This window comes from Fundulus heteroclitus, chromosome 14 (genome assembly GCF_011125445.2).
Source record: "Fundulus heteroclitus isolate FHET01 chromosome 14, MU-UCD_Fhet_4.1, whole genome shotgun sequence".
NCBI lineage: Eukaryota > Metazoa > Chordata > Actinopteri > Cyprinodontiformes > Fundulidae > Fundulus > Fundulus heteroclitus.
The window spans coordinates 4,415,280-4,433,720 of NC_046374.1; the positions used below are offsets into that span (position 1 = coordinate 4,415,280).

The 18,441-nt window shown below is 41.5% G+C and overlaps 1 protein-coding gene across 5 annotated transcripts in view; it reads right to left on the reverse strand.

Annotated features, from left to right (window-relative positions):
- map4k2 (mitogen-activated protein kinase kinase kinase kinase 2) overlaps positions 1 to 17,110 on the reverse strand; it is a 72,124-nt gene extending 55,014 nt beyond the window's left edge. For all 5 annotated transcript variants that reach the window (XM_036146100.1, XM_036146096.1, XM_036146099.1 and 2 more), the window contains exons 1-2: positions 16,832 to 17,110; positions 863 to 920 (exon numbers count right to left, since the gene is read on the reverse strand). In XM_036146100.1, the coding sequence (XP_036001993.1) occupies positions 863 to 920; positions 16,832 to 16,927 (154 nt within the window). In that variant the 5' untranslated portion in view covers positions 16,928 to 17,110. The remainder of the gene's footprint in view (positions 1 to 862; positions 921 to 16,831) is intronic.
- Between the last annotated feature and the right edge of the window lie 1,331 nt (positions 17,111 to 18,441).

Genomic DNA, 18,441 nt, shown 5'->3' on the forward strand with positions numbered 1-18,441 from the left:
CAGGAATAGAAATTCCATGAAATTCACCATAAAATCAGAACATGCAATGTTTAGAGAAACTGCAAAAACCAAAGGGCTACATCTCACATGCTACATACTTAAGTTAGCGTGTTAAATGTTTAAATTCATGACAGGAAAGGCTTTGAAATGGTGCTTTTCTTTTTAGATAGAACGTGACAGCACTAGACAGAGTTGCTTTAGAATGAATGTCTGGAACGATGTGTTCTCTCCAGATTAAACCAAAGAGGAGATCTTTGGCCACAACAAACAGATCCATCTTTAACAAAAACCAAACACAGCACGTCAGCACTAGGGTGAAGAATGGGGCTGGAGGGGGGGGGGGTGATTTGGACTTGTTTTACTACTATAGGAAAGTTTGCAGTTAACCATTAACTCCTCTACCAAGCTATTTTACAATTAATCTGTTGTACAGTTGAAGCTTCGCCAAAACAGTCATCAGTGGAACACTGATGTAAAACACTGCAGGGAATCTAAAACAGAATGACTGAAAAAGAAAAGAACCAAGATACTGAAATGGTCCAGTCAAAGTCTAGAACTTAACCTGTTGAAATATGAGATGAAAGCTGTCCAGCAACTAACATCTGCAAACCACAAAGAACCAAAACAAAGTTGCAAAGAAGAGTGGGCCTTATTTCTCCCAAAGGATGTCAGAGACATGTAGAGAATTAAAAGTTATTAAAACTTCAAGTCATTAAATAATAGGGTGCCCTTCACACACAGTTTCATCTTTTTAACAAAAAATGAAAGTGTTGAGTCCATCTCTAGAATGGACATCCTTTCCAGCACTTATTCACTGTAAAAGTAATTTGCTTGAAAGTCATGTTTAAAGTCTCAAACCTACCAGGATCCAGCTTGACAATCTTAATCGCTGCCAGTTCAGACGTCCTGATGTTGCGAGCCTGAAAAACAACAAAAATTGGTCATTTAAAAGGAAGATTTAAAGACTATATATTTATCTTCATATTTCATACAAACAAGACTGTAGATGAACCTCAGAGAAAAACATGCACTGTTTTGGCTGTCCAGTTTGAGGTCTATCTTTAGTTCAATTAGAGGAGTCTTTAGTCCTTTACTCTCATTCTGATCAGAAAATACACTTTTATTCAGAGTAATGAAAAAGAAAAGAACTATTGGTTAAAGTTTGGTCCTTGCACCATTTGTGCCAAACACAGCAGATCCCTAACAAATTTGGCCTGTTTCGGAATAGTTTTTTTGCGACATCAAAACGTTTCAGATAATTTAACATCGGATGTTGAAATGATTGTTGCAAAGTAAGGCAATGTTGGTTTGCATAGTTTGTTTAGCCTAATAAATGGAATCATCCTTTGAATTTTACCTTTGTATGACACAAAGAGTTGTTTGATGATCTGAAAAATCTAAGAGTTGCAAAAAATTCCACAAATAGAAGGAATTCCTGAGGGGGCAAATAACCTATTCACAGCATGCTGACACTTATACCCCCACCATGTTTGGCTCCAGCTATGATGCTGTTTTTCTGAAAAATCAAAAAAATCTCCACTTTTGTCCTGTCAGCTGATTTCCCTAAAGTCTTTCAAGATGTTTTTGACAAATATGAAATGGGTCTTGTTTTTGGTCTGCAGTGGTAGAATATATTGTCAAATAGAGCCAGGTTGATTATTTTAAATAAATGAAACCATCCTATGAAAAGTAAGTGTGACTTAATGGAAAAACAGAAGAAATCAAAGAGAGGAGAGGTGATCTTTCATGTATCTGCAGCCAAAAATGCAGCTAAAATAACTTGAAATCTTGTCTGTGACATGTTTTGATTTAAGACCTGTGCAATGACCGAGGAGGCAAGAAGGTTTGAAGTTAACCTGCTGCTCACAGCCACCAAGAGACGTTTTCACACAGACAAAGTGTCATGTTGGTAGGAAGTGGGGGAGGGGAGGTGTGAGCAATACTTCATTCTAACCGACAGCACTGCTGTCATTTATGTAATTATCATACAGCATCGCATACCAAGGCCGGCTCGAGCGGTTGAATTATGAAAGCCTCACGTGGCCAAAAAGTGTTTTATCATCATGGCCATATCACACAATAAGTAACAGAAAAAGCATTTAAATAACACTAGAATGAATATACAGAATTATAAATAATTATATGCCAATGACAATGTCAATTTATTTATATGGCACATTTAAAAACAACAACTGCTGACCAAAGTCCCTCTCAATGTTGCCAACAAGCATGCTCAGTCAGCCAGAGGCCAAGGAAAGGCTGAGTTTTCAACTGACATGGACATGATTTTATGGCCTGAGTGGTGCAAACATTGAGAGGTAAGGTATTCCAAATGCTCAAACACCACAGGATGGCATTGAGCATTGGCATTATGATAAGACCTTATCACCCTTATCAAGTTGGAGCTATGACTAGATTTTTTCCCAACAAGGACTGATCAGATCTTTGCTTCTGAAAATATATTAATAAAGATTAGAGAGACTCTTGATTTATCCAACACCAGGTGGTCCTTACCTTGCTAGACTACAATGTATTCTGTCTGAAAGGAGCATCTGGGACTAGGTAAGGCTTGCAGGCTGGTTCTTTTAAGTATTTATTTCTCATAAGTTCCCCATAGGGTCCCCCTAGGATGAGCATTAGGACCACTCATTTTTATAGTATAGGCTGCTTAGTCATTGCACAAACTTAGCAACACCTCAAAATCTTTTTCACATTGCACCACACACAGGTCCATATTTAACAATTACAATCCCATTACATGCATTCTGAAAACCCAACAACTCAAAGTCGCAGTAAAACAAAAGGGAAAATGATTCTCTAAGGAACCAGTAAAGCCATTGTTTATATGTAAATAACATATAAGAGGTGACTATAGCCCCATTTACACTTCCCTTGTTAAACCGATCCATGCCGAGCTTGGACCGAGCTTGAATCAGTTAACCAAGCCGAGCTTGGTTCTGATGACCATTTACACATCAAGCTAGAACGGTTCCTCGCCTCCTAGTGACGATCTACGGTACTACTGCTCTCTAGGACTGATAACGTTCAGGAAGTTATCCTTGGTTATAATTGTGATATTTTGTTGTTTGCGTAGAGTCAGGCAAAGAAGACAACATTTGGTGAATTTAATTGATGGAGTCGGCTTTTGGGAAGTGGATAAGACAAACGATAGTCTAACCAGGGCTTACAGATGCAGGAAACGACAGACGCTGAGGTTCATCACACTGCTAAGCAGAATCATCACTGGATACCGTGTGGCACGGTAAGGAAGGTATTTTTATGAAAGTCTGAAACCGCAAAATGAGTCAGCTGACTGTAAGGAGATGACGCGGTCTGCTCATGCACTTTTTATTATCAGAGAACCGTGCCACTGAATAACCAGGCCAAGTCCACCCATCGAACTGGTCTAGATTTAGCGCGGTCCGGTTGTGTCTGGCACGGTTCAGTTCAGTTTGCGATCCATTTACACTCGATAGTTATCTCAGTTACCGAGCTCGGACCGTTCTTGGCACGGGTTAAAAAAGGATAGTGTAAATGGGGTATAGATATTAAAAGTTATTGTAAAATATCTAATGGTGTAAACATCCTCAGTTCGTCCTAAAAACATTAGTCATTCCCATTCACTAACTGCACTGACATCAGATGGAATATTTCAACTCTGGGCATCCATAACAAATGAGGTAACAACCGACAGAACAAACCGTTTCCCTCAACACAACCTGTGGCTCGTCTGTTTTAACTTCCTGTTTTCTTTCCTGTTCCACTTTAGAGCTTCCTGTAACTACAGTGATAGTGATGTCACAAAGGGGTTTGTCAAAGACAGGCCTGAAATAATACTCAATGAGGCTTTTACAGACAGGAGAAGGAAGAGGAAACTTCCCTGGACTTTCAGTAGGCCCCCAACATTCTGTCAACCAGAGATATGTAAAAGAATTGTAAAAAAAATTAATTTCTATCAACTGAGCCCAAGCTTTTCTTAATGAGTGAATGGGATCAGGATAAAAACAGCTGGATAAATGAAAAACAAACCAGCAAAGAACCTGAATTTTAAAGGAAGAAACTGAGGAAGAGTAATATTTTGCTTTTTTTTTTTATTTTGCACTCATTAATATACATAATGTGACATCAGGGATTACATCTTTATTAAAATGAAACTGCTAGGTCCTCTGCAGGAAGATCTGGGGTTTAAATTCCAGACTTGGAATCTGTATACTGCACATGGAATTCACATTAGCAAACATACATGAACTACAGCATTTTCAACACAAACCAAACAAAAAAGAGTTGAGTAGGTCCTCTCTGTACTGGTTCTTCTTTGTTGACACGTTTCGTCTCTTCTCTAAGAGACGTGCTCAGTCTGTGTCGTGCATCCTGCCTGTTCAAGTTATTTTTGGGCTAGTTGGCTGTTTTCTATTCTCCGTTCTGCTAAACTCCATTAACTGGAATTAGCTTCACCTAGGACTCTGCTTTTACCCCTTAACACCTCCACTAGTCCGCCTGTTAGCACACCTTTAAATACCTGACTTCCACAGCCATTCTCTGCCAGATTTTTTTTGGGGGGGGGGGGGCAAAACTCACACTCTGACCATTAAAATACAGGCAGAAGTAATTTTTCAGAAAATATTTGTGTGAAACATATTTAATATTAGAGTAACTATATATATATATATATATATATATATATATATATATATATATATATATATATATATATATATATATATATATATGTAATATGTTTTCTTTAAATAAGGGGTTATTAGAACTCCCCCCACCCCAACATAAAATGGTTTGACCATTAGGACAACGTCTGGCTGCAACTTTGAAAGTTTGTTCCGCTGCAAACTAAGAATCACAGGTACACAGAAAACAAAAGAGAAAAAGAGAAGATGACACCAAAGGCTTGATGGATTTTATGAGTAAATATTCTTTAAAAACTCAGTGTGAGTCAGGAACAGGTCCAGGAACGGAATTGCAGAGGAATGGTAAGAAGCAATGCATTTATCAATGTGATTTTAAAGTATAGCATCCGCTAGCTAGTGTAAGGGGGAAAACACCTTTTCTTTTACAGAAATACTTAAGCTTAGCGCCAAAAGAGCAGAAAGCAGAGAGAGGGCAGAGGTCCAGGTACAGTCTGAAAGACAGAGTGGAGCAGGAGAGCCAGCTGAGGCAGGGAGATGGGGGGGGGGGGGGTACGCAGCGTGTGTTTGAGGAGGAGACAGAGAGAGACAGAGAGAGCCATCCCTAGCGATGACAGAGACAGTGCAGGTGGGGGGGGGGGGCTTACTGCCCGATCGGATAGTCTGAGCATAGTCGCTCAGAGACGGATCACGCTGTTAATTTTAATGATCTCGCCTTATGGCCAACAAAACTGACTGATTCTGATGGAATGAATGTTGTGCGTTTAATGGCAAAAAGGAAGCCTTTCTCAGAGATGGCAAATGAACCGCCAGCAGATTTAGAGGGCAGAGAATTCCCAAAGTATCTAACATATTCTACCTCATGCAATGGAAGAGAAAAAAATGTTAGGGACTGGCTAATGTACAGCAGGTCAAAAAAGGCCATATTTTGACTGCAGTGCTGATGTTCTCTTATGAAGAAAAGATCAACTAGTGCACTAAATTCAATAGACTGGTTGAAAATATCCAGTATAAAATACAGAGATTTCCAGGGCATGAAGTATACAGTTAAGTTGACTTTTTGTGTGTGTGTGTGTGTGTGTGTGTGTGTGTGTGTGTGTGTGTGTGTGTGTGTGTGTGTGTGTGTGTGTGTGTGTGTGTGTGGTGGCGGCAGGTGTAGAGGGGGGGCCCAAAAAGACAGTGTTGTCCCGGGCCCTAGCAAAGCTGTCAGCTGGCCTGCTTGTGAGAGTTGCCATCCTGCATTAGTGTTCTGGATTTTCTTGTCTTGCCTTGGCCTCGCTGGATACCTCATTGGCTTTCTGATTCTGGACATGACCTTGAACTGTTTGGTTTACTATTCCTCCCATCCCCTTTGGAATTGTTCTGCATCCATCCTGTTCTGCTCATCACCTCCTGCTGTATGTCTGCACTTCCTGCATTTAGCTCTTTTCTGGACATTGTCTGCCTGCATCAAGTTTCTGCTATTGCTTCATTTATTTTCAATAAAGCTTTTTATACACAACGGGGGGACTGGCTTGAATATCAGGTTCTCTGTCTGTACGTTAAAGTCTGAGGAGTAAAAGGTAAACTGAGCTTCATAAGCAGCACCTTCACATAGTGGATCAACAAGTTTTATGATGACCGCCAGATGAGCCAGCAGTCACCCTTTCAGGAAGGAAGATGTTCTCACCCTGCATAGAGAGGAACATTGGTTTGCGAGAAGACTAAAGGAGGCCATTTTTGTGACGAGAAACCATCCATTTTTTAAACGGGCTGGTGACCTCCGGGTCCAACGGTCGCCTTCTTACAATGCCGTTAATGCGAGTATGACTCAGCCCCCTGGCAACAATTAGTGGCCATCAGGTAGGCTGATAGTCCACTTTTGCATGTGAGCAACTAGTTTTAATTGTCACTGTTAAACTTGTTGATCCACTATGCTAAGGCTGAGTTTACCTAAAGCTCGAAAAGAGGCAAGGCAAGTTTATTCTGGTTGCTCTAACCACTAGTGTTCCATGTACACTTTTCCTTACCCGACCCGTACAAATCAAATGGCAGCCCACTGCTCCCCAAGGGTGATGGGTTGAAAGCAGAGAACAACTTTCGTTGTAATGTATCTTTCAATGTATGTTTCAATGACAATAAAGATGATATTACTATTACTATTACTAAAAGTGCAGCTAACATCTCTGCAGACCCCACACATCCTGCACACAAAGACTTTACCTTCAGGTCAGCACTACAGACTATTTGCTAAAACCAGCCACTACAGAGACAGTTTCTACTATAGACATTATATATGTAGGCACACCAAGGACTGGCCCTGAGTCCGATTAGCTCCACCCCCGGAAATCAACTCCAGTACCCCAGATGGTCAGACTAGCAAATTACAAACTGAGCGAGTTATCCCGGCCAGAATCTGTCCCCCGTGTCGGCAGCGCATACAGCAGGGAGAGCAAATCCAGTGCGCTCCGTCTCATTTCCAATAAATATGAATAAAGCTACAGCTGAACTGTAAAGCCTTTCCGCTTACACGCTCTTATTCAACAATGGCATTTCTCGGAATTCTTTCGGAGTTTAGGAAAGAGAATGAAAAAAAATCTCCTTTTATATGGTCACGTTGGCCATATCGAGAGTCACTCCGGCAGACACCGAAGCAGCAGTGTTTTGTTGTTACCATCATATTTGCTGATGCAATATTCGGGACAGAGCTGTCTGCTTCACCACTCTACACAGCTTGTCCGACCACAAGATGGCCACGATGCAGATGCACTGCCTGTTCTAAATTTAGTAACTCGACGTCATGTGAGGAATGCCCCATTGGAGCTGACGTTTCAGCGCGGCCGCCATCTTGGATGGGTCTCTCACGTGCCCCAGTGTATTTATTTGTACTGAGGATGCTGTTTGGTCAACAAAAATAAATCATGATTCCCTGAATTTTTACACAATTTTCACAAGGTTTGGTTTTGTTACCAACGGCAGAGATGTTGTTATGATGCATTCACACATAAAATTCATGTTTTCATGCCGAAATATGTTGTTTTATGCTGTTTAACAGAGACAAATATTTTATGACATAACAATAATGTATAAATCAATATATTATATTTTAATAAAGAAAAAAGTTTGATTGTTCATTGAAATTTATTTCACTCTCTTACACACATTTAATTCTGAGCCTTCAATACACAACAATAATTTATTAATATTTTTGCGTGATCTGCATGCACACATTTATACAAACCGTGTTTTTTTTTTTTTTCAAAGGCCTGGAAAAGTATTTCTTAAAATTTCCAGGTCATTCCAGTGTCTTACGGTGTCAAACTATCCTGCTTGCAACTGGGTCTGGAGCTTAAGCCTTGAAAAATAACCGTTTTGCACAGCTTCTTGCATCTGAATTGCTTGCCCGAAACTACATCAAGGTAGATTTAAATATCACTGGAGAAAAATCAGCTAAATCCCATTCCAGCTGGTGCATTTATTCAACCAGTGCAAAATGCTGCACAACAAATGAGATGTGGCAACACACTGGGGCTGTCATGAGGAGTCCTTCTGAACAGAGAGGATTTCCTAACAGCTGTGCTTTTATGGTGCATTCGAGTACATCTGGTACACTGGATTGCCTAAATATAATTTAAAAAAAAAACTCCAGAGGGATTTAAACCTTTTTTATTCTCAAACATCTAAACAACATGATAGAACCTTTCAAAGTCCATCCATCCATCCATCCATCCATCCATCCATCCATCCATCCATCCAGTGGTTATTCATGCTTTAATCTAAAAAATTTCCCAATTTTCCTATCAGTGGCCACTTTATTTGATCGAGACAAACTGAAAATGTACTGAACAATTGACATGGCTGGACGACATGGCCAAAACATATATCACAATATATTTCTTAATTTTGGTCTATATGATATAATTGCAATATTGATATAAACAAAATAAAAGCCTCAGAAAGACTGCAAAGAATGCCCACAACAAATGCCTGTACAAACTTATGACAATTATTTTACAATGTTTATAAAAATTCTCCAATAAAGTTTTTTTAGAATAATTTGCTTTAAAAAAAAAATACATAAAACCCAGAATGTCAGTCTGTGATAAATGCTGTATTCATAGACTGTAATGTAAATTGAAATATTGGAAATATCACATCACCTTTATTGAATAAAGTTATATCACAATATCTAATGATATTGAATTATTGTCCACCCGTATTAGACCCCTTGTAATAAAGCCATTCTGATTCTGATTGTGCAGCACATACCTGCTTTGTGACCCTTTTCTGCCCAATCTTTAACTCCTTGACTGATGTCTTAAGAGTTGCCTTAATGTTTCTACAAAATATTATATATTTTCTCTATTTTGCACCAGCCCCTCCAGCAGAAAAACATCAATCCAACATGATGCTGCCACCTCCATACTTCCCAGGTGGGATGATATTCTCAGGCCTGCAAGCTTTCCCCTTTTTCCTTCAAACATAACATCCATCATTATGGCTTCAATCTTAGTCTGATCCACAGGACACGTGTCCAAAAATTCTGGTCTTTGTCTCTGACTTCATTTACAAACTATTCTCTAGGGTTTTATTATGCTGTTTGCTGAGTAATGGCTTCTTCCTTTCTGAGTGACCATGTACAACACTCTTCACTGTGAATAATGGCACTATCTTATCAGATCCAGTTTGCATCTTAAAATTATCAATTTTTATTGATCTGGGGTGGATACTCACATTTTGCAACATTACATGTTCATCAGGGACACAGAACCAATCTCCTTCTTCCATTCATCCATCCCTCACCTATACCCCCTTATCTCTGTAGGGTGATGTATTATTGGCTTCATGAAGTGGAAGTGATCCAGTTTGATGCAACCCATGAGTCTGGATGGTTTACCACCTTTAACATCTTCTCTCTTTGCTCCTTCAACGTCCAGCCTGCCTCCCTCTCACGCATAAATATGCATTTTGTCTTACTTTAACTGACTTTAATTCCTCTTCCTCTTCTCTTTAACTTGCTTCCTACTCTCACTACAGATCAAGTATGAATATCAAAATCCATGGGGGTTCTGCCTGACTTCAACATGTCCATCACCACTGCAACCAAGTTAGTGCCCTGAACTGATCCCAGATATAATCCTATCCCCACCTGAAACGTCTCCTCTATCCAGCCTGGCTCACACTTAACCCGGCCCAACTCAGACACCTAACTACTTATTTATATCTTTCTAACTTTATTTATATCCCTCATTGGGGATCTTAAATCTTGAACCTTAAATCACTTTTTAAAAATTAGGGGCAAACCTGGAGTTCAGGTAAGTTGGCAGATAAATGTAATTTACCCAACAAGGAAAACATACCTTGGGATCACGAAACAAACAAAGGAATGAGGGAACCTTAAAGTTCCTAAAGTTGTCTTATGCAAGCATCATGGAAATATTCTTCAATTTACTCTAACCAGCTCCTTTGTTAGACACTGTTCAGTTGCTTTTTAAGAAAACTCATGAATCAGCTAATTGCATGGGAGTAGCACATTTAGGCATCTGGAGTTGGTCAAAGCCACTTGGGTTCAAAGTGAGTATTAGCGTGGGGAAGAAATGGGATTTAAGTGAATTTGGCTGCAGCGTGGTGGCATAGATTTTCTGAGTATTTCAGAAACTGATCATCTGTTGGGATTTCACACACAGCCACCTTTCAGGTTCACAGAGAATGGTGTGAAAAAGAGGAATCATTGTAGCCAGTATGCAGCAGTTGTTTTGATAAAACACCTACCTCAGGAGAATGAGCAGACTTGTTTGAGATGACAAAAATGCAGCAGTATCTTAAATAACTAAAGTTAGCATGCAGAATACTTATTAGGCTACAATTTACACAGGCTAGCCAGAATCTGGTTAGAAAAGATGCTAACCAACAAAAGTGTTGCTTGGTCTGATGAGTCTCAGTTTCAGAGGCAAAGTTCAGGTGTTCAGGTCAGAATGTGGCATAAACAACAAGCGAGCATCATTTCTTCCCTCCTAGGATAAATGGTTCAGGCTGGTGGTGGAGGTGTAGTGGTGTGGGAGGCTTGTTTTAGGTACACTTTGTTACCCTTCACACCAGTTAAGTATTGTTGAAACAGCCAACATGAGTCTTGTTCTGATGGCTACTCCCATCAGCATAATGCGCCACATCACAAAGGTCAAATCATCTCAAACTGCTTTCTAGAACATGACAACGAGTTTACTGCTCTTCAGTAGGCTCCACAGTCTCCAGATCTCAGTCCAACAGAGCGCCTTTCCTTCTAGTAGTGGAACTGGAGATTTCCATGGATGTTTAGCCAACAAACCAGCATCAGGTCTAAAAGCAGAAGAGGTTCCAACTCTGTAACTCAACTGCCTTTTTGGAAATCTTCAGCAACACTTGGAACCAACTTTATTGATGGATCAACGTGTTTCAGCACAAGCCCAAAACGCATTGGTCTGTCAATTAAGTTAGTTAGAAGTACTTCAAGGGTCACTGAAATTTTCACTTCATCAGATCTTTGACCATCTTCATGCACTTTGGAAGTTGGTGAAGATGTGCCAGAAACCTTTGGATCTCTGCTTTTTCTCCCCAGGAGACTTTATTGTCATTTAACTCCACGTTCACAATATATATTTGAGTGAAGTTGTGTTGCAAAACTCCAAGTAAAAACAGAAGACAAAAAAGAAACATAATTGTAAGCATGTGCAGTATAAAAGAATCAAATGTATATAATAAAAATGCGAAAATAGATGGCTTTTAGAAGCATAATCTCAGAACCTAATACTAAGCCCTGGCCTAATTTAAAATGTTTTAAATATTGCTAAAACATTTTAATTTTTGGAACCTTTAATATTGCATCAGTTTTTGAATTGTTCCAAAATGAAGATGGTAAAGGAAGTTAGTAAAAAAACAACATCTAAATCAAACATTCAGTAACTATCTCACGGTTTATTACCTTCATTTTACATTATTAAATGTAAAAGATGAGACAGACCTGCATTAGAAGTTTATTTATATAATGTTTATAATAACTGAATGGAGTCAGAGAGATCTTTGTGGTTTCTGAGAGTTAGACACTGATACATGAACTGAGTTGTTTCCTCACACCAGGATCTATTGAAAGCCCACACAGTCACATGAGAGGGTTGACCCTCCACTCCAGAAGGAGCAGCTCCACCAAATCCGCCAACAGAAGAAGTGGGAAGTGATAATGTGCTATTGTTTGTAACTGTATGTAGTGTTGCTCCCATTCACAGCTGACACACAGACCACAGTATGTTCAGCTGTCAGACCAATACAAAGGTGCTGCAGACTGTCAGTCAGCTGATCTGAGGCCAAAGAGCTGCGGCCCCATCAGAGTCTGAATCAGTAGTCACTACAGTTTAACCGCCATGAGAGGCGTCTCTTGGTCTTTGGTTGGTTGGTACTGCTAATACCAGGCATGTGAAAAACAGAACATGTAGTCAAACAGTGGATGATAGGTCTTCATTCTTTCTACAGCTCCAGGGCACCTTTTTTCAATGTATTTTTAAAAACCGAGCAGATTATGCCTTAGTGCCAAAAGGCAAGCAGAGACTTGTATCCAAATACTTTTCACGCATACTCTACTGAACACTAAAAAAAACACACTGGGGAGTTAAATCAGTTAACTTGAACATTTGTATACACACATATATATATATATATATATATATATATATATATATATATATATATATATATATATATATATATATATAAATTTTAGCCTATAACGGAATTCAAACTGATTTAAAGCTAAATTCAGCCACTGTCAGAAAACAACAGCTTACACAACATGATAAGCACAAAGGAAAAGGAATATTCTTTTAAAAATAACACGTTCAGCATTTACACACCTGTCAGTCTGTGCCCTGAACAAACCACTGGCTACAAACTGAAACCCCATCACTTCCTTTGACACATAAGAGTCTCATGGGAAAAACGGCAGCCAGTGCGGGCTGAGAACATGTGAACTACGTAAAGCTGAGACCAGATGCAGCCTCCTGCTTGAGAAAACTACTTTAATCAACTGTTTCTGAAAGAGATAAGACAAGATAAGATAAGATAAGATATACTTTATTGATCTCACAGTGGAGAAATTCACTTGTCACAGTCTAACAGTCTAACATTACAACTGTAAATGTTACAAAAATGTTCAAAATGAACTTAAACTAAATAAAATACCTCACTCCTTAAAAACAGAAAGGTCCATGCTGTGGTTTAATGAGTGGACTGGTTTTCTAGTTTAGTCTCTGGTGGCCATGTGAGACGGTCATTCAGGCAGGGGGAGAGGTCTGGATGAAAAACAGGGTCAGGGTGTTATTCGAGCTTAGATAGATCATGCTACTTGGTTTTCTTTTGCAACCCAGAATTATTTTAATTAGTTTGGCAGATGATAAGAAGCCATTGTCTTAATCTAGTCATTGACTTTATTGTGCCCCTCTTCTGTCCCTCTACTGGTATAAATAACAGTTTAGAAGTGGCAATTGATAAATGAATCGACATTTGATAACTTATCTCTATGACCCTCGAGAAGGTGGTCCTAAATTATCTTCACCCCCTGCTCAGGTCTTCGTTGGATCTGCTGCAGTTTGCCTAGCAGCCTGGCGTCTGGGTACCATCACCTACCTGCTACACCGAGCTCTGGCCCTCCTGGAGAAACCTGGCTGCGCTGTGAGGATCATGTTCTTTTGTTCCTTCTGTGCTATTTATACTAGACATCATTTAGAGGAACAAGCTGGAGCGGTCAGCAGTGGACCACCACCTGTCCCAGTGGATACTGGATTACCTCACTGGTCGACCGCATTTATATTAAGGTGTATAGGATGGTGAAGGGGTATGATTAATTCATTTTAATTTCTTCATGCCCCTTTATTAGGCATATTCACCAAATAAGGGATGTGATGGGCCGTGGAACACTGGACCAGCTCTACACCCTCAGCAGGATCCTGGAGGGGGCATGGGAGTTTGCCCAACCAGTCTACAAGTGCTTTGTGGATCTGGAGAAGGCATTCGACCGCGTCCCTCAAGGGATCCTGTGGAGGGTACTCTGGGAGTATGGAGTACCGGACCCTTTAATAAGGGCTGTCAGGTCTCTGTACGACCGGTGTCAGAGTCTGGTCCGCATTGCCGGCAGTAAGTCGGACTCGTTTCCGGTGAGAGTTGGACTCCGACAAGGTTGCCCTTTGTCACCGATTCTGTTCATAACTTTTATGGACAGAATTTCTAGGCGCAGCCAAGGTGTTGAGGGGATCTTTTTTGGTGGCCTTAGGATTGCGTATCTGCTATTCGTGGATGACGTGGTCCTATTGGCTTCATCAGGGCGTGATCTACAGCTCTCACTGGAGCGGTTCGCAGCCGAGTGCGAAGCGGCCAGGATGAGAATCAGTGCCTCCAAATCCAAGATCATGGTCTTGAACCGGCAAAAGGGTAGACTGCCTTCTCCGGGTTTAGGAGGATGTACTGCCCCTAGTGGAGGAGTTCAAGTATGTTGGGGCCTTGTTCACGAATGAGGGGAAGATGGAGCGGGAGATCGACAGGCGGATTGGTGCAGCGTCTGCTGTGAAGCGGGCGCTGTACCGATCCGTTGTGGTGAAGAGAGAGCTGAGCCAAAAGACGAAGCTCTCGATTTACCGGTCGATCTACGTTCCTACCCTCAACTATGGTCAAGAGCTTTGGGTCGTGACGGAAAGAACGAGATCCCGGATACAAGCGGCTGAAATGAGCTTTCTCCGTAGTGTGTTTGGGCTCTCCCATAGAGATACGGTGAGGAGCTCAGTCATCCAGGGAGGACTCAGAGTAGAGCCGCTGCTCCTCCTCGTCGAGAGGAGCCAGTTGAGGTGGCTCGGGCATCTGGTCAGGATGCCTCCTGGACGCCTTCCTGGTGAGGTGTTCCGGGCATGTCCCACCGGGAGGAGGCCCAGGGGGAGACCCAGGACACGCTGGAGGGACTATGTCTCCCGGCTGGCCTGGGAACGCCTTGGGGTTCCTCCTGAGGAGCTGGCCCAAGTGGTCAGAGAGAGGGACGTCTGGGCCTCCCTACTGAAGCTGCTACCCCCGCGACCCGACCCCGGATAAGCGGAAGAAGACGGACGGACGGACGGACCAAATAAGGGATGGACCAAATGTATGTGGGAGTGTTTTAATAATGGGTACTTTATGTTTACAAAATTAATTGCTTTATATTTATTTTCATACATAATATCGTAGTTTGGTGTAGAGAGACAAAACTGTGATTATTCTATTCTATTATTTCCTATAACCTTTCATAATACTTGCACGAGTCTTTGATTTTGAATTGGATTTGCTCAATTTAACTTTTAAGTATGAGCTTAGAAATATACAAAAATAAGGAAACACAACTAACTACAGACACAAACAGAGCTGGACTGAAACAGAAGCAAGCTAAGCTTCTGCTTTAGTCCCCCAAACCATTAGGTTTCCGCCAGGAACTCGTACATTTTCACACAGATCATAGATTTTAAGAATTAAGCCCAAAACACACCAGAGTCATTCAACTGTTCACATGCTGATCTGATTTCTTCAAAACCATAAGCCTCGGACAAGAGGTTCCCTCCACGAGACACTGGACTCGCAGCATGGAGTATTCCTCAGAGTATACAGGAAATCCAGACAGCATCAATAGAAGCTGCTGGTGTGGCAGTAATCACAAACCTGCAGATGCTGGCTGAACAAGCTAAAAGAAGATCGCCATTTCGCGTTCGGCCTTTTTCAATATTTCTGTGCTCCTACCATGGGTAAGTGCATACTGTTTCTATTGCCAATAGAAGTTTTAGTTAGAAATTTTCCCCGAAGCGGATATGTTTTACTTTGCCACCATGTCTCACTTCCTGTCTGAATCATGACTTTCCAGCCAAATTGATGCATAAGTCCAACAACACCTCTGTTGGACCTCTGGTACATCTTGGTCGGATGCTCTTTATATTCACTTCAACGTATTCTAATTGATCCGAACATCATAAGACCCAATTTTCTGTCAGATCGGATGCTAAATTGGATTCTGTGGGTTTGGGCCCTATGTGTTCATACAGAGAAAGCATAGCGATACATTTACTCTGGTTCCAGGATAGCTAGTTTAAAAACGTCAAATGCTCAAAACTGAAATTTAAAATACATAAGTGAAAACTTTGCTTTTAATGCACAAAGAAAAATCTTTATAGTTTAATAGCTGCGTTAAAATAGTTACTATTTCACACTATCACTTCAGTCTCTTGTATTTGAGCTGGACTTGTTGGTCAGTACATTTCCACAAATAACTCCCCATTTTAAATGGCCATTAGTAAGCCCAAACACTTCATTTTGTCCTCTTCTGCAACTCAAACAAAGCTTTATTAAAATGCTCTTCAGAATGGTTGGTGGTTGATGGGCATAACAGCAGGTGGGCCCCCAAATCAAAATCTGTTCAAGTTCCCTACAATGCTGAGCCTCCCCTAGAGACTAGTTTAACCCACACTAGACCTCCTTTAGTGGTTTCATGGCTCATATTAAACCTGAAGTCCAAACAAAAAAGTACACAGCTATAAATAAGAGATGCCAGCATGGGTAATGGACCTTTTTTCCTGTTTGGACCCATAAGCTGCCCAGTCGGATATGGAATCTGAACAATACTCCAAATTCTTGCTCAGCGTCTGCAGGATGCAGAAGGCACCGGGGGCGCTAACAGAGCAGGATGTTTGCATCCTGACACTCAATAACATAGAACATGTTCTCAGGCAGGGCAGCATATTCTCATTTGTGTAGTTTTGTAGCTTCTCAGCATAAAGACATGAATCTGTCTGCTTTAACACAGAAATATAATTTAAAAATCAGGGGAAAGATTCAACGGGACTCAAGCGACTGAACAAAGATGCCAGAGGGCTGGCTCCATGTCAGTAGAGGCTACAGGTGAAGTGCAGAGCCTGGGCATTATGGACAGGCTCACAGACTACATGACCCACTGACAGCTCATCTTGGGGAAATGTGTGATCTGCTGGTGGAGAGTTTCTCTTCTGCAGCCATCTAATCTATCTGAGGCTCTCCAAACAACCAGCTTCACTCTCATGGCAGGAAGTAAAACTTCCTGTACGGTTTGTGCACAGATGGCGAGAATTTTGACATAAACGAACAAACTGACGTTCAGTTCGGCCCATCTCCCTGAAGAAAACCTGGCGGACTCCCAGCGCATTTACCTTGAACACATCTCCGTAGGTGCCGCAACCGATCCGGTGGATGAGCTCGTAGTCCTCCAGGGGGTCCAGGAAAGAGACCCCTATCCTATCCATCATGGGAGACACCTGTGGGAGCTATTTACACATCCTAGCTGGGACCGACGGAGAAGACAGATCCAGACCCTGGTTCCTGCCGGCAGGGCGATGGGAGCAGACTAAATCCTGCTACTGGCTCAGTCACAGCGCGGATCTGTGACTGCAGGCGCAGCGCGGCGCACACATTCCGGGTCTGAAACTACAGCCCTGGTTCTTAGCGCAGGAACCAGAGCGCGCATGAGCAGAAGCGCCACTGAGGCGTTCACGGGTTGGGGGGGGGGGGGGGGGGGGGGGGGGGGGGGGGGGATGTAAATGGTGAAAAACTGGGACTACTATATTATGTTCTTAGCTATTACATGTCTTATAACGCACATGTTAACACAGGACGTTGTATTGGCAAGGAGGTTTAGTAATAAATAAAGATAACAAAAAAAAAAAAAAAAAATGCTCTTAACTAAGGTATCAGACACAGATGAACCATGGGGCCAGGAGGCATAAACCCTGTAGAGGTGGGAGCAAAAAGAACCAGGGAGAAAATATACAGAGGAAGGTGAAAGTACTCAATGAGTGGAGGCTGAGACAATGAGTAAGTACTAATCCACCAAAAGCAAGAAGCAAAATATAAACTAAATGTCAAGGATGAATAACTTAAGGGAGTAACTAAAGAATGCAGGCAGTTCCACATTCAGTCAAAACAGTGACTGAAGGTCAGCAGACTCAGAGGACACTCCATTAACAGCAATTAATGGATTTTCCTGGAGGTCATGGTTTTGTGTTTAGCACTATGCAACATGGCATCCCGCTGTTTCCAGGTCATGTTTATTAGTTGGATCCAGGAAGTTAGTTACTAAAAAGACCCAGAAGGTCCTGTTGGGTCAGATTTAAAGCTGCTGCTGAAACAGAGCTCTGAGGAGAGTCAGAGTCCTCCTCAGCTTCTCCATGAACTGTTTGAAACGCAGCCATAAAGCTACCAGACGTGCAGCATCAGAGCAGAATCACAAGACTGCTGCCCAGCAGCTGAAGAGCTGTTAAGATTATACACATAATATTATCTGTTTGGGTTTTATTCGCGTTCAAAGATCTCAGAGATGTGCTGTTTAGGACAAAGTGACATGACGATAAATTGATATTAGGGTAAGTTTTCAATGTGGGTTGCACCAACTTAGTTCCCAGTACACTTCTAGAGAAACAGATCCATCTCAGTACTTTCTCTGGTTTCTTTCACACTCGCCTTGAACCCGGGCTAGTGTTCCCACAATGTCACACGTACTAGTGATGCTGACAGGAATCCAAACCAACCTGTGCGTGTTACATTCCTATTGATGGAGTCATGCAGCACCGCTGCTGCTTGGTGTCTGCTCAGGATCCAACTGTGGTTAATCACTAAATTGCAGAATTCAGTTGCTACAGCGTTCCTTTCTATATAAAGTCCATCAGTACTGGGGTTGTATAACATTAGTGTAGAACCCTCACAGCAAACTAAGCCTGTCAGCAAAAGTCCAATTCTCCAGGTGTTTACAGTGAACTAATGTTAG